Raw genomic sequence first — 21,299 nt, 5'->3', positions numbered from 1 at the left:
CCCACAAACGGAAAAATGTTATTCAAACAACTCTGTAGGGTCCGAGGAGGCCCTCAGTCTTAATTCTCAAGACTGCCTGGTCCTCGCTGCCCCGCGGGAGCGGTTGCCCCGGCAACAGCCGCTCCCCCTTAAGCGGAGCTGCACCCATGCTTTGGCTAAAGGCTGTTAAAACGTTGGCCAGTGCAGTGGCTCACACCGGTAATCCCAGCACTTTGGGAGGCCGAGGTGGGCGGATCACCTGAGGTGAGGAGTTTGAAACCAGCCTGGCCAACACGTGGAAACCCCGTCTCTACTAAAAATACAAAAAAATAGCCGGGCATGGTGGCAGGCGCCTGTAATCCCAGCTACTCGGGAGGCTGAGGCAGGAGAATTGCTTGAATCCAGGAGGCGGAGGTTGCAGCGAGCCGAGATCGCGCGACTTCACTCCAGCCTGGCGACAGAGCAAGACTCCGTCTCAAAAAAAAAAAAACAAGAAAAAAAAGTTAGGGTCCTTTATCCGAGGGCCTCTCCTCACTCTCCGCCACTAGTAGGGGAAACCAGGCCGGAGCCGGCGAGCCCCACCGCCCAGAACCGAGAACTGAGCGGGCCCCGCCCCTGCCGCCCCAGCACCGGCCGCTCGGCAACAAACACTTCCACTTCCTGAGCGCTCTGTCTTCGCCCGCCACTGGGCTCCGCGCCGAGCACAGGCCCCGCCCCGCGCGTTTCCATTGGCCGGCGCCGTTCACCCGGCCGCAGCGCCCCGGCCTGCGGCCCCCGATTGGCTCGCGGAGTTCCACACCCTCTGCGTGGCCCCGCCCCCGGGGTAAGGAGCCTGGGCGGGCTCTGGAAAGCTCAGACGCCGCGCGGGGTGGGGATTGGTCCGCGCTCCTCTCTTTTCTCCTCAAGGCTCGCGGCGGCCGGCGGTTCCCGGGACACCTGCTCGCTTCGCCCGTCCCGCAGCGCTGGGCTTACCTGCCGCGCTCCCAGTTCTCTGGGCGGGAAGAAGGACTGAGCCGTCCCGTCCCCAACGGAACCCCGAGTGGCGCAGCTGAGCCGTCGCAGGGCGAGATGAGCGCGGACGCGGCGGCCGGGGCGCCCCTGCCCCGGCTCTGCTGCCTGGAGAAGGGTCCGAACGGCTACGGCTTCCACCTGCACGGCGAGAAGGGCAAGGTGGGCCAGTACATCCGGCTGGTGGAGCCCGGCTCGCCGGCCGAGAAGGCGGGGCTGCTGGCCGGGGACCGGCTGGTGGAGGTGAACGGCGAGAACGTGGAGAAGGAGACCCACCAGCAGGTGGTGAGCCGCATCCGCGCCGCGCTCAATGCCGTGCGCCTGCTGGTGGTCGACCCCGAGACGGACGAGCAGCTGCAGAAGCTCGGCGTCCAGGTCCGCGAGGAGCTGCTGCGCACCCAGGAAGCGCCGGGGCAGGCCGAGTCGCCGGCCGCCGCCGAGGCGCAGGAGGCTGGCAACGAAAATGAGCCTAGCGAGGCCAATAAGAGCCACCCGGAGCAGGTAAGCCGGGCCTGGGCGGCGCCGGCTGGAATGGGGTCGGAGGGGGATCGGGAGGGACCCAGGCGCCCCGGCCGTCCAGCCCCGCGCCCGCCGTCGTCTTTCTGAAACTCTAGCTGCGGGAGGGAGACCGCTTCCGCCCGCCGACCAGGCGCCGCGCTAGATCCTAGGCAGGCCTGGGGCTGCGTCCCGCGACCTCCTCTCCTTCCCTGGCTGTGCTGGGAGCCTGAGCGCCTTTGCCACCTGCACCTCTTGTTCCCTGGCCTTTGAGAGGGCGGCGCAGGGGCACCCAGTCGCCCTTCCCTCAGGTCTGTGAGTGTGTCTGCTCGTAATCCCCCAATCCTGCCCCTCCCTGGCGCCCTCTCCTCTTTCACCCCAGTCTGCAGATGGGCTCAGGAGGAAGGAATCTCCGCCCCAGAGGTGCCAGCTTCGTCCACTACCCCTACTTCAAAAGCTAGGGGAATAGCCTTCCTCCTCCTTTGCGGAGCCCCGGCGCGAGGAGGCCCTCCCGCAGCCCGTCGGTGTGTGCCATCAGCTTCAGCCCTGCTGGGCTTCATCCTCCCGGAGTCCGGTGTAACTTCCAAGGGAGAGAAAGCCCCACCGTCTCAGGGCTGTGTGGGGGTGCCTGGGGGGAGGAGGAGCCAAGGCATCTCTGAGTGGTGGTTCTGCCACCCAGGAGGATTTACGACTCTCAGGAATGTGAGAAGTAAGCGCCTGTATCAGGGAGGGGAGGGGGAAGACCTTGGAAGAAGGGAAAGATGGCTGAGGGGAGGGGAGAGAGCTCCTGAGGCACATGGCGAGCTGGTGGTCTTGCCCTGGCCTTGCCACACTCACTCTGGTGCCCACACAGCCAGCAGGCTGGTTGCTTTTTGCCCATGTTTGGTGTTTGCCCATGGGATCCCAGTTTGGATCAGCTGCAGGAGGGGCAGCTGGCAAAACAGGAGTTGTGCTCAGCCTCCTGTCCCCAGAGAGGAGTGGGGAAGCTTCGGATGCACACTGGAGGGCAGGGCCTGAGCCTCCTAGGGTCGTTTCAGCTTGCACCAGCTCTCCCTGGTGGCAGTGTGTGGTGGGAGTGTCCGTGGGGCCAGGAGGATCCTCCCTGGACAGAGAGACCGCACAGTTCAGCATTAAGGTGGAAGGCGAAGCCCGAGGGGATCAACTGGTTAGGTGGAAGTGAGGTCACCAGAGGCCTGTCCGGCCAGAGCTGGGTGCTGGGAATGCCAGGGCCACCAGGCTCCCACTTCCTGCCCCTGCCAAGCTGGCATTGGCAAGGGGAGGGGGAAGGGATCGGAGCACCCGGAGCAAGGGTTGACACCAGAGGTTGGGGCCGATGATCTCCAATCCCAGACAGAAATCCAGTGTGAACTTTGTGCTGAGTCCATCGATCGATTTGACAGTCTTTTTTTTTTTTTTTTTTGGACTTTGGCACTCACACAAATACCCCCACCCCTACTACAAGTTGCAGTCTCATGCAGCTCCTCCCTTTGCCCTTTTGGTTATGCCTCTGGGTGCCAGAGGGCCTGGGAGGCTACCGTGGAGGCTTGGCGTAGCACACACACTCAAAAGCTGTGGCTTTGAGCTTCCTGGGCGAGCACAGAATCCGATTCTTGCAGGTTTTGGGGGGACACCTACATTTGTGTGTACTTCCTTAGCCCAGGAGATGAGAGGAGAGCCACCAGCAAATCCTGGGGACACTATCACCAGCCAAGTCCCAGGATTTCTGAGCTGTGGTTCTCCTGTCTGTGAGGTGCAGGCATTGGATGATGTGATGCCTGCCTTCTCTAGAACTTTTTTTTTTTTTTTTTTTTTTGAGACGGAGTTTCGCTCTTGTTACCCAGGCTGGAGTGCAATGGCGCGATCTCGGCTCACCGCAACCTCCGCCTCCTGGGTTCAGGCAATTCTCCTGCCTCAGCCTCCTGAGTAGCTAGGATTACAGGCACGTGCCACCATGCCCAGCTAATTTTTTTTTTGTATTTTTAGTAGAGACGGGGTTTCACCATGTTGACCAGGATGGTCTCGATATCTTGACCTCGTGATCCACCCGCCTCGGCCTCCCAAAGTGCTGGGATTACAGGCTTGAGCCACCGCGCCCGGCCTTCTAGAACTTTAGAAATGTGAAGTACTCGAGCCCCTTACTCAGTGCTGAGCTGCACCCCGTCATGCCCAGACGTTTGAATCCCAGCTCCTTCAAAGTGACTCACCGTCCGCACCAGAGTCCCTCTAGCAGAAAATCCCACCGTTATGTGTGTTGAGTTTGCAGATGGCCCATGCAGTTATTGCAAAAAATGTTAACAAACATTGTAAGAGTTCTTTTTTCTAAAACGCATCCCTTTCCTACATAAAGCATCAAACTGAGGTTTGCCAGTTTGTTTTCGTTTGAATTTGTGTGCAAGGTGGGGCTGTTACCTTATCTTGATCCAGCTCTTAAATGAATATCTCAGTGGAAACGAGTGGCACAGAGAGCAGTTGGCTGGGTGGCCTCTTGTTGGGAAGACCAGCTATGTCCAAAACCACTCAGGACAGAGGCTGAGGAGTGCCTGTAACACTGGCCGTCCTGCTGGGGAGTCTAGGCCTAAGGAGGTGGAAGTGGCTCTCCAGCTGTGCCCACCAGCTTTGCACATGGCCTTCCCCACATGCCCCATGGGGAGAGAGGAGCAGCAGTACCCGCCTTGGCGCTCCCCTGCTTAAAGCCCTCCTCCCCCCATTCACCACCAGTCATAGGATAAGGCCTAAACCCTTGAGCCTGAGTTCACAGTGCCGGCCAGGCAGGCCTGAGCCAGCTCAGCTGTACTAGCCAGAATGTGTGGAGCCAAGTTACTTCACTTTGCAAGCCTCCATTTCCTCTTGTGTAAGTTGGGGGTTATGGCAGCTACCTCGGAATTGCACGAGGCTGTGTGTAAAGCAAGCAGCTCAGTGCCTGGCACTGAATGCAGATTCAGCCAGCCTTTGCAGTTGGTATCGGAATGAATGCATATTTCACAATAATCATTGCACACCTCTCCTGGGGCAGCTAGCGCTGGGTCAGCCTGCCCAACTGGGCAAGTGCCACTGTGGCCAAGCCTGGCACCCACCCAGTCAGTGCCCAATCGATCCCAGAGACAGAGAGTGCAGGCACCCCAGGGAGCAAGGTGGGTGGGTTCACACAGTTAGCCAAGGGCCATCAACCTCTTTCCCAGGGTGGGCAGGCTGTTTTATACCAACCAAGTTGGAGCTCTTGTAGGGCAGAACAGAGATTGAGCTGCAGGGTGTTTAGATTTGAAATGGACAGGGTATGTAATTGTTTGTGTGTTGGGATCTCTTTCTTTGCTGGCAAAACAGTGTAGGCCCTGGTTCCCACCTTCAGGCTCCTGTGAACTCAGTAATTCTGGAGATGATTATCTTGGAGTTACAGCGGAGCTTCCTGGCCAGGTGCAGTGACTTGTGCCAATAATCCCAGGACTTTGGGAGGCCGAGGTGGGAGGATCGCTTGAGCCCAGGAGTTTGAGACTGAGACCAGCCTGGGCAACATAGTGAGATCTCGTCTCTACCCAAAAAAAAAAAAAAAGGTTGGGGGAGGGGAGGGGGTGAACGGGGACTTCCTTCTCAAGAAACTCTGTATGTCTAAATGGGGTCCTTCTCCCCTTTCCCAGAGTTTCCATCTCAGTGGTCCTTGGGAAAGTGGGGCAGCACTTTGGGAGGCCGAGGCGGGTGGATCATGAGGTCAAGAGATTGAGACCATCCTGATCAACATGGTGAAACCCCATCTCTACTAAAAATACAAAAAACATTAGCTGGGCATGGTGGCGCATGCCTGTAATCCCAGCTACTCAGGAGGTTGAGGCAGGAGAATTGCCTGAATCCAGGAGGCGGCGGAGGTTGCGGTGAGCCGAGACCGCGCCATTGCACTCCAGCCTGGGTAGCCAAGAGTGAAACTCCGTCTCAAAAAAAAAAAAAAGAAATAAGAAACTCAAGCTGGCATGGTGGCTTACACCTGTAATCCCAGCACTTTGGGAGGCCAAGGCAGGTGGATCACTTAAGGTCAGGAGTTCAAGACCAGCCTGGCCAACGTGGCAAAACCGCATTTCTACTAAAAATACGAAAACTAGCCTAGCATGGTGGCAGGTTCCTGTAATCCCACCTACTCACGAGGCTGACACAGGAGAATTGCCTGAACCTGGGAAGCGAAGGTTGCAGTGAGCCAAGATCGTGGCACTGCATTCCACCCTGGACAACAAAGTGGGATTCGGTCTCCAAAAAAAGAAGTAAGAAATTCAGCCGAGGTCTTGTTGGTACTGTAATGCTCTTTGTAGGGAGAAACCAGAGCTCTAGACTCCAATAATAAGTGTTCCTCTGCTTCTGTTGCTCTAAGATAGAGTGGCCCTACCTGGAAGGAAACTAGGGTTTGTAATGTTCCGTTAGGCGCTCTGCCTATGACAAAGATATTGATATGCATTTCTTTCTTTTTTTTTTTTTTTTTTTTTTTCCGAAACAGAGTCTCGCTCTGTGGCCCAGTTTGGAGTGCAGTGGTGCGATCTCGGCTCACTGCAACCTCAGCCTCCCGTGTAGCTGGGATTATAGGCACCTACCACCACACCCTGCTAATTTTTGTATTTTTAGTAGAGACAGAGTTTCACCATGTTGGCCAGGCTGGTTTCGAACTCCTGACCTCAGATAATCTGCCTGCCTTGGCCTCCCCCAGTGCTGGGATTACAGGCATGAGCCACTGCACCCAGCTGATACACATTTCATTGATTCCCCCAGACAAATTAGCTATTGTTTTCTCCATTTTGTAGGTTGACAGTAAGTGTTCAATACATGATAGCTACTACTTGTGCCTAGCAATGTGCTAAGTACTAACCCTGTCTGCCTCATTTAATCCACATGACCACCAGTGAGCCAGATACTGGCCCCATCCCCTGCCTCTGGAGGCTGAGGCTTGATCAGTTAAGGTGGCCATGGCAGGTCCCGGGACTCCCAGCTAGTGACTTCCCAGACAGCACAGGGATGTGTCTTGGAACCCAGCCCTCTGACTCTGATGCCTGCACATCCATTTGGCCACATGATTAGGCTGTGCTTGATGCCTGACTCTGCCAGGTGTTTCTGCCCATCATATTCTCAGCCACAGCTGGACCATCACAGAGGCATAAATTCGGGCTGCTTGAACTGGCTTCCTGTAAGGGTCCAGAGCTTTCAGGTGCTCCTGTCCCTGGCAGGGCATCCTTGCAGTGCCTCAGCTCAGAAGGAGCAGGCTCCTGCCCCAGACCTTCTCATGTATTGTGATAGGTCAATCTGGAATCTGGTAACCAAGTATCTCCCCCCACCCTCACCCCCCAGAACCTGCACAGAGAGCCCCCCTCGAGGGTGGTCTTGACTGTTGACTGATGCCTTCCCCTCATGGTAGGACAACTCACCACGTCCCCAGACTCCTAGGCAATGTTTAGGTTCCTGCGCCCTAGAAAAGCACAAGAGTGATCCAGACTCCCTGAGGTCCAGGTCATCTTGGCGTGGTGTGGGAACACACGGAAAACACTGGCCAGGTTCATGTCCCACTGACTGCTGGGTGCTTGAGCACTCTGAATTCTCCGAGACAAAGGCTGCAGCCTCTCCCTGTGTTAAGGTCAGGGGAACAGCAATGGCCGTGGAGATTTAGAGGAGTATGTTTGGGGCAGTCTCAGGCAGGACAGTGGCTGGGAGTGAGACCCCTAGGTCTGTGCTGTCTGGGCGGCAGCTACCAGCTTCATGAGGCCCCAGGCACTCGAGGTGTGTTAGTCCACATGCAAAATGCACACCAAATTTTGAAGGCATAGTACAAATAAAAGAATGTACAATAGCTCAATTGTTAAAAATGGATTCCACGTTGAAGTGATAGTTTGGATACATTATGTTAAGTAAAATATTAAATTCTATTATTTTTCCTTTTTTATCTTTTTTGACATAGAGTTTCAGTCTGCCATCCAGGCTGGAGTGCAGTGATGCGATCTCGGCTCACTGCAACCTACGCCTCCCAGGTTCAAGCAACTCTCCTGCCTCAGGCTCCTGAGTATCAGGGATTACAGAGGCCTGCCACCACGCCTGGCTAATTTTTGTATTTTTACTAGAGACAGTTTCACCATGTTAGTCAGGCTGGTCTCAAACTCCTGACCTTGTGATCTGCCCACTTTAGCCTCCCAAAGTGTTGGGATTATAGGCATGAGCCACCTCGCCCAGCTATTTTTGCTTTTTTTTTTTTTGGAGACAGACTCTCACCCTTTCACCCAGCCTGAAGTGCAGTGGTGCAGTCTCGGCTCACTGCAACCTACATCTCCTAGGTTCAAGTGATTCTTCTGCCTCAGCTTCCGGAGTAGCTGGAACTATAGGTGCATATCACCATGCCCAGCTAATTTTTTTTTTTTTTTTTTTTGAGATGGAGTCTCCCTCTGTCACCCAGGCTAGAGTGCAGTGTGCCGTCTCTGCTCACTGCAGCCCCCACCTCGAAGGTTCTTGCAATTCTCCTGCCTTAGCCTCCTGAGTAGCTGGGACTACAGTTGCAAGCCGTCATGCCTGGCTAAGTTTTTGTATGTTAGTAGAGACAGGGTTTTACCATTTTGCTTAGGATGGTCTCGAACTCCTGAGCTCAGGCAATCTGCTGCCTGCCTTGGCCTCCCAAAGTGCTGGGATTACAGGTGTGAGTCACTGCGCCGGCCTTTTTTTTTTTTTTTTTTTTTTTAAGTAGAGACAGGGTTTCACCATGTTGGCCAGGCTGGTCTTGAACTCCTGACCTCAAGTGATCTGCCCGTCTCAGCCTCCCAATATGCTGGGATTACAGGCATGAGCTACCACACCTGACCTATTTTTCCTTTTTTTTTTTTTTTGAGATGGAGTCTTGCTCTGCTGTAGCGCAGGCTGCAGTGCAGTGGCACAATATCAGCTCACTGCAACCTCTGCCTCCCGGGTCCCAGTTCAAGCAATTCTCCTAACTCAACCTCCCAAGTAGCTGGGATTACAGGTACGAGCCACCATGCCCAGCTAGAGATGGGGTTTCACCATGTTAGCCAGTCTGGTCTTGAACTCCTGACCTCATGATCTGCCCGCCTCGGCCTCCCAAAGTGCTGGGATTACAGGCGTGAGGCACCGCGCCTGACCCTATTTTTCGTTTTTTAAAGTGATGACTAGAAAATCCTACATTCCACATATGACTGGCATTATATGTCTACTGGACAGCGCTGCTCTGAATCTGAGCTCAAATCCTGCCTTTGCCTGTCAGCCATGTGTATTTGAACAACTGACTCCAGCTTCTTGAAGCTAGGTTTTCCTTTTCTGTGAAATGCTAGCAATAATACCTTCCTTATAGGACTATAACTGGCTGCTTAAGAAAATACATCTAAAAAAAAAAAAAAAAAAGAAAATACATCTAAAGCCCTTAGCTCTGTGTCTGGCATGCAGTAGGTGTTCAGTAAATCACAGCTGCTATTTGTTACTTCAGCATTGAACCCAGTTTCTTGAGCTTATATAGCCTCTTGGGACAGCCCCTAGGCGTTAAATCCACAGACTTCTGGATGGGGGGGAGGGATGAGGAGGGATGCAGAAGGGAAGGCATGGGGCAGCCAGCCCTGGATGGTGTCCAGCCAGGCCGCAGCCCAGGTACCAGCCTGCTCCATCCCAGGCTTGCCCAGCCCTGGGGAGACGTGAGCCAGACTCTGCCCCCTCCCGCCCCTGTGGGTCTCCATGGCTGGCACAGGGAGAAGAGGTTACTAGCCAGAGGGAGAACCTGGTTCAGGACCCCTGAGTCCCGGGGGTGTCTGTCAGACCAGCAGCCCTCACTTTAGTTTATGTCTCCTGCCTGGCTCCCACCCTACCAGACTCCAGAGAAAGCTCTTCCCACTGAGAAATAGGAAGGCGGAGATCAAGGGCTAGGAATGGTGAGTGACCTTTTTTGTAAATGGAGTCGTGCACATTCCCTGCTGCCTGCACAGACCTGGAGGGCTGTGGGGGTGGAAGGGGGTCCCATAGGGTAAAATGAGATGACATCAGGGCCACTGGGCAGGGGGCCAGTGGCAGCCAAGCCCATGGTACCTCACCTAGGGTAAGGAGAAGACACCTTCTGCCTAGAGGTGTGGACACTGGCTGAGTGCTCGGAGCCCCTCAGCACTTCCCACTGTCCCAGGCTGCCCATCATGCAGCACCCTAGGCAAGGCCAGCTGTCTCCATCCTGGCTTCCTTGAAGAGCCAGCACCAGGCCCAGCCCTGTCTCCAGAATCTGTGGAACAAACTGAGCAGCGTCCCACAGCAGCCATGGCCCTTACCCCCAACATAGTCCTGCCACACACACCCCAGCCCCCAAGAATAGCCAGGACTCCTTCCTACTCCCACCATCCTGCCCCCTTCCATCCTCTTGTTGGGGCCGATATTCCTGTATTGGGCAGCAGGGCACTGGTCTTATTTGCATAAACAGGAGTACTGGGCTGGGGGAGGGGCAGTCTTGAGAGGTGGGATTACCTCTGTTGTTCCCCTGGACACCCTGGAGGTCTTCCTATTTCTCCAGCCCCTTTCATCCGGGGGCCCTAGCTGGCTGGCTTGAAGGAAGCAGGCTGGCTGTTTCTGTAGGACCCATCACCATGGCATCAGCCAGGGAGGGGCTGGGCCCTATGGGGTGTTGGCCCCCAGGCGCCTGAAGCTCTCCCAGAAGGGAGGAAGGAGGAGCAGGGAGCGGGCCTGGGCCTGCTCCCCAGAGACGGTCACTGGGATTAGGGTATCATCTTTCCCCAGCTTTCCAGGTGGCTGCTGGTGGCGCCTATTGAATTCCGTGCCCGCCATCCGCTCCCTGGACTGCGTGGGTGGAGGTGATGGGGCGGCCACTTGGGGTGGGGCAAGTGTCCCTGGTGGAGGACAGCTGAAGGGAGGCAGCCTGAGGGTGGAGGAGGCCCCAAGAGAAGCATGTGGGGGCAGCTTTCCCGGCCGGGTCTTTTCTGGAAAGCCAGTCAGCATTGTATGAAAGTGAGAGTCCCCAGCCTGTCTAGCCCTGGGTCACCCCAGCCCAGCTGTGCTGCCCACAAGTTGCTATGGCCTCATATTCCCTCCTGTCGATTCTGGCTCTCTGCCAGTCTCCTCTCTGAGCAGATCCTGATTTTGTCTTGAGCTTGGATCTCCTGGGCTGTCGTCACTGGAGGTCCCACTTGCCCTCTGGAACTCACTGGAGTTGTGTTCCTTTTGAGTCTCCTCCTCCCAGCATGCTCTGGGCCCCCCTGTAGCTGGCTCCTCCTGAGCTCCTGGGGGCCACACACCAAGCTCAGCGTGCCTGAACATCACTTCCATTTGCCCCCTTTCCCCAGAGGCAGAACCCAACCCTGCCTCAGCTTCGGCGTGAGGGTCCAGGAGCGATGGTGGCTGAGCTGACCCAGGTGCCCCACCCCTCCCCATCGTCTCCTCTCAGTGCTGGGCCTGGACAGGCCAGGCCCCACAGATACCCAGGGGGCCTGCCCCAAGGGACTCCTCCTGCCAGCCCCAGCCTCCACCCAGGCTGGGATGGGCTGGCTTGATGGGCTGACTCAGCAGCTGGCACTGACACCTCCTGGAGACAGCTGGGAGGCTCCTGCTAGGGGAGGGGTGAGGAGGAATAAGGCTGGTCTCCCTGGGAGAGTGGGAACCCCCCTCCCCATGTGAGGGGAGGGAGTCTCTAGGGACTTGGGCAGGAGGCTCTGCAGGTGCACTGGAGCTGTCTAAATGCTGTTGGGGCCTACTTGGGGCTTCCCGTCTCCTTGTCCAGCCACCCTCAGGTCCTGGAGCCACCACAGAGCCACATCTAGACAGAGCAGTGGAGCAGGTCCCAGTGCAGGGGAAGGGAACAGAGGGCACCTGAGCCCCTCAGGCCGGGTCCACTGTTTCCCCTTGAACTGCACGACTTGGAGCTTTGGCACTATATGTCACCTGGCGAGGTATACTGGGGTGAGGGTCAGTAAGGGAAGCCCACAGCACAGAGACCAGGGCCAGGGCATCCCAAAGGCAGCTAGCACAGCCCTGCCCTGCCACCCAGGAGGGGGCCTTCAGGGGTGGGTGCCAGAGCTGCCTGTCCCCAGCCCAGGCATGCCCCTGCCCCGTCACCCACGCTAGGCTTCATCCCCCAGCTCAGGCCATAGTTCCGGCTTCGAGAAGCCCTGAGCACCCAGAAGGAAGGCTGGTGATTTCTTCAGCTCCCAGCCCACCTCCAGCAGAGGCTGCAGCGGATGCCCTGGAGAGAGTCCCTGTCTGCCCTCCACTGCCCGACTCCTGCTGGGACCTCACCTCCCAGTGGGTTGCCCCATTCTGGACTTGGATGCTTAAGGAGCACCCTGCAGTGTGGTGGAAGGAGGACGGGCTCCAAGTCAGAGACCAGAGTTGGAGTCCTGGCTGTGTGATGTCGGGCAGTGGGCTCAATATCTCTGAGCCTCAGTTTCCCCATCTCAAGAACAGCTGGCAAGCCCCAGCCAGGTTGCTATAGGAAGGTTTTAGGGAGCATGGGGACTGTGGAGGGAGGCTGGAGGAGGTCATTGGAGCTGCCCACTGCCTGTCCTGAGATTTCACCCCCCCACACTTTCTCAGGGTGTCAGGCCAGGTCCTGCAGCTCAGTCTGGCTGAGGCAAAAAGCTGCGCCTTGTCCTGGTGACGGCAACTGGTCAGACCTGTTCCTGCTCACCTAGGCGGCCCAGGGGAGGGCCTGGTTCTGGCTTGGAGCTTTGTGGAGGGATTAGCTCTAGGGGAGAAGAACCTCACTTACTCCCGGAACAAGATCCCGGAGGGCTGTGGGAGTGCCAGGGGTGAGCCTGGAGCAGGTGACAACGGAACAAGCTGGAAGTGGGCCTTGCAGTGAGGCAGGGGATGGGCCAGGGGAGAACAGGGCAAGAGGAGGCTTCATTCAGCCTGACTTCGGGGTTCCTGCGCCTCTGTGAGCCGCTCACTTTTTTACCACTCACTTAACTGCCTTTGTTGTTGGGGTGAGGGGCCCTGGAGCCTGGATTTGGGTATGAAACACAAGCAGGAAAGACCTGCCCAAGCTCTTAAAGGAAGGCAAAGTCACCCTTTAACCACTCCCAGAGACGGAAAGGCTAGGGATTGAGTCTCCTGCAGATGGTGGCAGCCTCCTGGGGCTGGCAAGTTGGGGCAGAGACCCATAAGCCCTCCCGTGCATGCCTTCTCACCCCTCCAGGCCCTCTCTACTCCCAGCTGGGGATTTGGGTTTCAGAGCAGCCTGGCACACACGCCCCCACCCCACCAGAATCCCACTCCCAGCTTCCAATGACTATTCATTAGTATTCACGACAATGGGAAAGTCTGGGTGTGCACAGAGAGTTTTTACAGTTAGAAAAGGTTTCAGTCAGTTACCTCATTGGGCCTCACAGCAACCCTGGGAGGCAGATGGCAGTCAGAATGATCCATAAATCACTTGCCCCAGGTCACACAGCTCCTAAGCAGGGGAGCCGGAACCTGGCTCCGGGCCTTGACTATCCACTGTTCATTGCCTGATGTGCTGAGTGATAACCCAGGGCCAACAGGCTGGACAGCAGTCAGTGGCCCTGCACCAGGCCTGGAGGAGGGGGAGAGGGACAGGGACTCGGGCGTAGCATAGTCCTTGGGCACAGGGTTTGGCCGAACTGTTATCACCTGAGTCTGAGTGCTCAAAAGAAATCCACAGGTGCCCTTTTAGTACGTCGAACCCTCCAGGCCACAGCCACCCTGGGCTCCCATTAGCCCAGCCCTGCTCGTCTCAGTCCCCTCCCCATTCAGGCTCCTGCATCTCTGGGGTCTCTATGCTTCCATTGCCACCTCTGCCCCCCAGGCGGTGACAGGGGAGGGCTCCTAGAACACCTGAGGATGGTCCCCTGTCTTATCCACGTCTCCTTGCTGTGCCACACAACGGGATTTTGGTTATCTGCCCCTTCTGGCTCCCTTTTGGCTGGGCCATTTGGCTTGGTGGGGGTGAGAGGGAGTTCGTGTATATGGGAAAAGGCTTTACTGTAAACACACTGGCCAGCTTTCAGTAAACGCCTGCCTCTTCCTTCCCTGCTGCAGAGAACGGGGTGCAAAGGGGCTGGGGGTCCTCAGTCATATGCCCCAGCTGCCCAGCCAGGCTGACAGGGGTGCCACACTCTGCCCCTCTCCAGGAGGGCCAGACTGAGTCACCAATGGGGAGGGATAAGGGCTTGATCAACACAGCACGCGATTCACCTTAAGATTGTCAGAGGGGCAGGCATGTGAGAGCTAACCTAGTCCCACCCCTCATTTGCCAAAAGAGGAAATTGAGGCTTGGACAAAGCAGTGTTTTACCCATGTCACCTAAGCAGTTTGCTGCATTGCTGGGTGTCCATACAAGTCTTTTGAGTCCTGGGCCAGAACCTTCTCAGATTGCTTTGTAAGATCTAAGCACATTTGTATCCTTGCAAGCCCTCCTTGGTGGGGGAGGTGGGGTCAGGCAGAGGACAGGGAAGGCAGAACCGGGGGCATTGTGGAATAGCCATGGACCCTCCCCTGTCCCCACAGCTCGAGCTTCGGCCTCGGCTCTGTACCATGAAGAAGGGCCCCAATGGCTATGGCTTCAACCTGCACAGCGACAAGTCCAAGCCAGGCCAGTTCATCCGGTCAGTGGACCCAGACTCCCCGGCTGAAGCTTCAGGGCTCCGGGCCCAGGACCGCATTGTGGAGGTGATACTTCTCGCCCTCTTCCTATCTGACCACCCCTGCCCCCTGCAGAGCAGCAGCGCCGGGGGCGGCCATCGTTTCATCATTAGCCCACAGGCACAGCCAACCTGGAGCTGCTGGGTGGATGGGTGGATGGGAGGGAAGGTAGGGTGGTAGATGGATAGATGGATGGACGGACAGATGGACTGACTGACTCCTTTCTTACCCTCACTCTCCCCTGGGCTGCTCCTTGCCAAGCAGACACACTTGGCACCTATGATTCACCTATCAATCAGGGAGATGTCCGGGGCCACCTCCAGAGCTTCCCTGCTGCCAGGCACACAGATGGGGGTAGCAGTAACAAAACCCCACTCCTGAGTTAGGCTTTTATTTTTGTAGTTATATATCTATTTTTTAATTTTTTTAAGATGGAGTCTCACTCTGTTGTCCAGGCTGGAGTGCAATGGCGCTATCTCAGCTCACTGCAACCTCTACCACCTGGGTTCAAGTGATTCTCCTGCCTCAGCCTCCTAAATACATGAGATTACAGGTGCCGACCACCACATCCAGCTAATTTTTGCTTTTTTTTTTTTTTTTTTTTTTTTGAGACGAATTCTCGCTCTTGTTGCCCAGGCTGGAGTGCAGTGGTGCAACCTGGGATCACTGCCACCTCCACCTCCCAGGTTCAAGCGATTCTCCTGTCTGAGCCTACCGAGTAGCTGGGATTACAGGCATGCGCCACCACGCCTGGCTAATTTTTTGTATTTTTAGTAGAGACAGGGTTTCTCCATGCTGGTCAGGCCGATCTCAAACTCCCGACCTCAGGTGATCCGCCCGCCTCAGCCTCCCAAAGTGCTGGGCTTACAGGTGAGAAGCACCGTGCCCCGCCCCAAGTTAGGCTTTTAGACTCACTCATTCAGTGCACTGGCACTGTGCTCCTGGGAGAGGAAATGTGAACCAAATGCTCAGGCAGGTCCCAGAATCACAGTCTTAGAACCTTAGAGCTGGAGAACAGCTCTCCCAAGACTTCTCATTTTACACGTGAGAAAACCAACGCCCAGAGAGGGAAGTCGGACAGCAAGTCCTTACCCAGGCTGCCCCACCCAGCCTCCCAGCTCGCTCCCATCCCATCTCTCCCAGCTGTGTTTGTTTAGTCTCGTCCGGATATTTTCGTTGGCTTTTCCCATGTGTCCTGCCTCCCCAGCTGATTGGCAAATGGGAGGACCCCTGGCCTAGTCCAGGACTCTGCAGACATGGTGGGGGTCGGTATCCCCAGGCTGGGAACTGCAAACTGGTTGAGAACCAAGGTGCCCCTCCGGCCCTACCTAGCCCTCCTCCACCTACCTGGCCCAGAACCAAGGCCCACGCCCGTAACGCCTCCCCAACCCCCCGCCGCAGGTGAACGGGGTCTGCATGGAGGGGAAGCAGCATGGGGATGTGGTGTCCGCCATCAGGGCTGGCGGGGACGAGACCAAGCTGCTGGTGGTGGACAGGGAAACCGACGAGTTCTTCAAGAAATGCAAAGTGACTCCATCCCAGGAGCACCTGAATGGTAAGCCGGGTGGGGATGCTGGCTAGAGGCCCCCAAGTCATGGATGTGAGCCAGGGCTAAGACTTTGCTGGGTCCCATGCGAGGGGTGGGCAGCTTCCCGGTATGGGTGCTCCCTCCCTCTCCTTCAGGGGAGACCTAGAGGTGTGGGCTGGGGGAGCGTGGGCCTAGTATAGGGAGTGGCAGTGGGTTTCTGAGAATGGCTTGTGACAGGGTCAGCTGGCACGAGGACAGTCAGAGGGACGACAGAGCTCTGATTCCCGGTCAAAGCTGCAGCCCCAAAGGGAGGCCTGAGCCCCCAATTCTGCCTCCACCAGCAAACTTTCAGAGCAGTGTCGATATGAGGAAAGGGTTAACTCCGGGGAGGCCTCCAGCCTTTGCTTAGTCAGATCAGAGTCCAGTGACAGGGGCCCAGTGCCTCCCCCTCCCTCCTCTCAGGTTGTCTTGGAAACTCAGCCTTGCTGGCTCTAGAGAGTAGTGGGACCCCCTTCAGCCCCTGGGCCCCTGCCCTCCCCATCCCCCATCACCCTGCCAGGCTGTCACCTCCCCCTGCCCAGGCCAGAGCCAAACAGGGCAGGGCTTCTGTACCAGGGCAGGGAGGGGTTAAGCAGTGCTCTGCTCCCTGGTCTGGACTTTCTCCCTGGGAAGATGGCTCCCTGGAGGGGGAAGGGGGTGTTCACTGGGCCATACCGAGGGTGGAACCTCTTGGGACTTTACAGTGGGCAGGGCCTCCTGGAGACTCAAGATTATCTGTGTAGAAGGGCGTTCACACAAAGATCCCAGCTGGAAAAGCCCACTGGGGAGGCCCTGTCCCCTGCCCGCTAATCTAAGGCCTGGAGGCTCCTAGACTAAGAGGGGATGGCCCCTGGAAGTCCCTAGCTGGCTCTGGGCATGGGACATGGGGCACTGCCTTACCCTTGTCTCCCAAGTTTATGGAAACTCAGATAATCCTTCTCCAGTGAAGGGGAGACCAGGGCCCAGAGAAGCCCCAGCCTTGCTCCTAGGGATCTGGTATGAGGAAGACACAGCTGAAATCTGGATTCCACTCAGCTCCTGAGATACTGTCCCCTGCTTCCTCCAGCACCCTTCCCCCACCCCTTCACTCCACAGGTAATTAGCCCCTCAGACATTCCTCCCTCTCTGCCTGTCTCTGGCTGGAGGGGCTGCAGGCTCTGGCCAAAGGACCTGAAGAGGGAGAGGCCTGGGAGCGGTCTCCTCCCCAGTGTCCCTCCAGGATGGCATCCTCACTCTCTCCATAGGGAGGAATGCCCCCCTCCGGCTGCCAGGGTTTCACCCTGACCACTGTGAGCTGATAGGGAGGGGACAGTAAGCGTCCCTGTGTCCCAGCAGCTGTCCTTGCCCCAGAAAGGCTGTGGGTGTCAAAAGGGAGGAGAAGAGAGTCAGGTATCTCTGGCTGTGTCCTGGACCAGGGACAAGGGAAAAGATGACCATGAATTTTAAGCCAAAAGTTCAGAAGAAGCCCACCTAGGCCGACCAGTCCCTGGAGATGGAACAGCCACCCCTGAAGCCATGTGGGACCCCCTACCCTGAGTGAGCCCAGTGAAGGTGACTCCAGACCTGTCTCCCTCTGACCCCTCCAGGTTTCCCACTGGCTAGGGGAGGGGACACCCAGCACACACCCCTTGAGCCTTCTCCTCCCCCTTCATTTCCTGATTGGCTAATAAGAGTTGGGATTTAATTTTCTTTTCACCTTTTTTTTTTTTTGAGACGGAGTCTCACTCTGTTGCCCAGGCTAGAGTGCAATGGTTCCATCTCAGCTCACTGCAGCCTCTGCCTCCTAGGTTCGAGCAATTCTCCTGCCTCAGCCTCCCGAGTAGCTGGGATTACAGGTGTGTGCTACCACGCCCAGCTGGTTTTTTGTATTTTAGTAGAGACTGGCTTCACCATGTTGACCAGGCTGGTCTTGAACTCCTGACCTCAGGTGATCTACGTACCTCAGCCTCCCAAAGTGCTGGGATTACAAGCATGAGCTGCCACACCTGGCCTGGAATCTGTACTTTTAACAAGCTTCCCAGGTAGGAGTTCCCAGGTAGGAATTAGGCAGCCATCCTGGAATTTCGTCACCATTTGGGACAATTCTTTTTTTAAACACCTTGTGACCCATCAGTGCCTCATAAGGTCAATTTAATAGATAGAGACCAGCATTTTTTTTTTTTTTTTTTTTTGCCTGAGTCTTGCTGTGCTGTCCAGGCTGCAATGCAGTGGTGCAATCTCGGCTCACTGCAACCTCCGCCTCCCAGCTTCAAACAGTTCTCCCCCCTCAGCCTCCTAAGTAGCTGGGACTACAGGCGTGTGCCACCACACCTGGCGAATTTTCTTTTTGTATTTGTATTTTTAGTAGAGACGGTTTCACCGTGTTGGCTAGGCTGGTCTCAAAGTCCTGACCTCAAGCGATCCACCTGTCTCGGCCTCCCAAAGTGCTGGGATTACAGGCATGAGCCACTGCGTCTGGCCCAGAATTTTTTTTTTAATAAAATGAAATTCAAAATAACAAAGAGCACTGTAGTAAGGGTATTGTTTTGTGAAACTTTTGTTACACAAAATCTTTGTGTGTGCCGAGTCTTCAAAATGGCAAACATAGGCCAGACATTTGCTCACACCTTTAATCTCAGCACTTTGGGAGGCCAAGGTGGGAAGACTGCTTGAGGCCAGGCATTTGAGACCAGCCTACACAACATAGTAAGGCCCCATCGCTACCAAAATAATTTTTAATAAATAATAAGGCAAATGTACTCATAGTGGGTTGTAGTCAAAAAAATTTGAGATGTTGACCTAAGTGACAAGAAGTAATTACCCAAACCCAACTCCCGCCTCCTCCACGCTCCAGTCCATCCCCATTCTGGACTTACCTCTGCTCTGTCCTTTGCCTAGGTCCCCTGCCTGAGCCCTTCACCAATGGGGAGATACAGAAGGTAAGGGTGGGTCCCCTGTTTCTCTGGATCTCAATCCTGGGGGTGCAGGTGATGGGTCAGAAGGCGCTGTGGTTGGCAGGATAGCCATCTGGCTAAGGCCGAAACCTCAGGATCCCCAGTACCAGGTCCTTCCTCAGCTCCAAGCTATAAAACTGCCAGAACCCTCTTGGCCTCTGCCTGGAGCCAAAGCTGTCGGGAGGGAGAGGGCTGGCTGGGCCCCTCTGCAGCCCGCCATCCTGGGTGACAAGCCCCCGCCTCCAACTCCCCACCATACAGAAGGGGCCATTCTTCCCCCCAAGAACAGAGCTTCAGTGTCTGGCCGCGGGCAGCCGGGCCCCTGCTACTTCCAGTCTGGGTTGGAAGAACAAAGCCCCATCCTCCCCCCTTCCCTGGGTAGAAGGGAAGGGGGTGAGGCTGGGGAAGAGATGGTGGGGCTGGACGCCAGCTGAAGCCATGGAAGAACCCAGGAAGGGGCTGGGTGCCAAGCTGACGCCCCAGCCAAAGCCTGCACTCAGGGACAGGACAACTCAGAGTCAGACCACAGAGCAGGAACTCGCTTCAGGGTCTGCTCAAAGGTTCCCCTTCCCTAGGAGCTCCTGCCAGGGTACTTTGCAAGGGGCAGGGTCCTTGGACCCAGGTCTAAACCTTCTGTCACCTCATCTTCAGATCTAGAACTTTCCATCCACCTTCTTCCTTCAAAGCCCTCCTTTGTTGCTTCAAGGTTAGGGTTTCAGGATTCCTGGGGTCAAATCCAGGGGACCAGTCAGGTGGACCACAGGAGATTCAGGGAACACCACATGGGTTCCCCATGCCAAGCAAAGAGGCCCCCAGTGTCCCCACATTCCAAGAAACCCCTCCCTGGTCATTGGCCCAACAGGCAAGTCAGTACCTAACGGCCATTTTGGAGAGGGCCAGGGAGAGGGAGCAGTTCAGCCAATCCCACGACAATATGCATCCCTCCAGCCAACGAAGGAGAACCAGGCTGCCCTCTGATCCTCGAAGGAATGTGAAAAGGAGCCCCAGCAGGCTCAGGCAGTGGGAATCGGGGGTGGGGCCAGGGTATCAGCACTGCCTCTTCTCAGACTGAGGCCCCTACTTCCCCAGGAGCTCCCTCCCTCCTCAGGACCCCCTCACCCCACCCTCTGGCAACCCACACCCCTCTCCTCTCTGCCAGGAGAACAGTCGTGAAGCACTGGCAGAGGCAGCCTCAGAGAGCCCCAGGCCAGCCCTGGTGAGAACCGCCTCCAGTGACACCAGCGAGGAGGTAGGCCAGCCATGTGGGGGGTGGCAACTGGGTTACAGGAAGCCGATTCCCAGGCCCCACTTGTTCCTGGCACACCATCCTGCCTTTGAAGTCACATGCTGAGCCACATTCTGTTCTTGTGACCTGGCTTCCCTGGGCACTGCCCCAAGGGAGCCACCTCACTGGGGCTGAGGACCAGGGAGCCTAATGAGGGACTGACTCCCAGCTTCCTGCCCTCCCTCTCTCTACAGCTGAATTCCCAAGACAGCCCCCCAAAACAGGATTCCACAGTGCCCTCGTCTACCTCCTCCTCTGACCCCGTCCTGGATTTCAACATCTCCCTGGCCGTGGCCAAAGAGAGGGCCCACCAGAAGCGCAGCAGCAAACGGGCCCCGCAGATGGACTGGAGCAAGAAAAATGAACTCTTCAGCAACCTCTGAGCACCCGATGCCAGCCACCCAGTGACTGGCAGGGCTGAGCCAGCCTTCCACCCCACCCTTTTCCTTCTCCCCAGTTACTCCCCTGAATCGACATACAAATCAGCACCCACATCCCCTTTCTTGACAGATGATTTTTCTAAAGAACTATGTTCTTCCCTTAACTTAGGGAAGGTGAATGTGTTCCTGTCCTCCCCCAATCAGAAAGCAGACTCTGCCTCCCTCCTCCTCACTGAGTGCCTCATCCTACCAGGTGTCCCTTTGCCACCCAGCCTGGGACATCACTGGGACGTACACCAAGCCAGGATCATGGGACCAGGTGAAAGGGCACCTTCCCTTCCACCCCCATGTGATCACCGGGTTCAGGGCTGATTAAAGAACTCTGACTGCAGCAGCTGCAGCTCGCAGTGGACAGGGCGTCCATTATCCTGAGAGCTGTGGCTGACGTATCTTGTTTTCATTTGATTTTTGTTGTTTAAAAAGTGCAGTATTTTTGCAGAGTCTAGAGGAATTTTTGTTTCCTTGATTAACATGATTTTCCTGGTTGTTGCATCCAGGGCATGGCCATGGCCTCGGCCTTAAGCTTTTGTTCCTACTCCCACCCTCAGAGAACTGGGCGGCAGGGGGGAGGGTTTGACTACCCCTGCCCATCCCTGAGCCAGGTACCACCATTGTAAGGAAACACTTTCAGTAATTCCAAACCCTCCAGCCTCCGTGTCTTCCTTGGGAGTTTTGTCCTCTGGCCTTGGACCCCTTATAGGTAGAAAGTGAGAAATGGCAAGCCAGGATGTTCCTAGGGGGGTCTTTGGCTTGGAGGGTGGGGTACACTGAAGGGAGGGTCATCTAGGGCTCCCTGTGACCCCAAGCCTGAGTAGCTTTAGCTAGAAAGCCTAGCTGTGCAGAAGTCCTGTGGGAAGGAGGATGCACCCATCTGGGTGTTCAGCTTGGTGGTCAATGTGCCTGTGTGCCAGGCTGCAAGCTCCAGTGTGGGCTAAAGACCCCCTAATGGTGATATTTACCAGGGAAAGTGGGAACTCAGACCAACA

The 21,299-nt window shown here is 56.2% G+C and overlaps 1 protein-coding gene across 2 annotated transcripts; it reads left to right on the top strand.

Moving 5' to 3' along the window:
* The first annotated feature begins 487 nt into the window (after positions 1-487).
* On the top strand, positions 488-20,818 carry SLC9A3R1 (SLC9A3 regulator 1). 2 transcript variants are annotated; one of them, XM_032241779.1, is made up of 6 exons: positions 488-1,488; positions 13,954-14,115; positions 15,490-15,643; positions 18,533-18,573; positions 19,748-19,837; positions 20,068-20,818. In XM_032241779.1, the coding sequence occupies exons 1-6, from the start codon at positions 1,048-1,050 to the stop codon at positions 20,254-20,256; spliced, it is 1,077 nt and encodes a 358-aa protein (XP_032097670.1). In that variant the 5' UTR covers positions 488-1,047; the 3' UTR covers positions 20,257-20,818. The 2 variants fall into 2 exon arrangements, with proteins under 2 accessions (XP_032097670.1, XP_032097669.1); XM_032241778.1 differs by having other exon boundaries at positions 19,697-19,837.
* The last annotated feature ends 481 nt before the right edge of the window (positions 20,819-21,299 follow it).

This window comes from Sapajus apella, unplaced genomic scaffold (assembly GCF_009761245.1).
Source record: "Sapajus apella isolate SASKATOON/1434 unplaced genomic scaffold, GSC_monkey_1.0 scaffold48, whole genome shotgun sequence".
Taxonomy (NCBI): Eukaryota; Metazoa; Chordata; class Mammalia; order Primates; family Cebidae; genus Sapajus; species Sapajus apella.
This window is presented reverse-complemented; position numbering and strand designations above follow the sequence as displayed.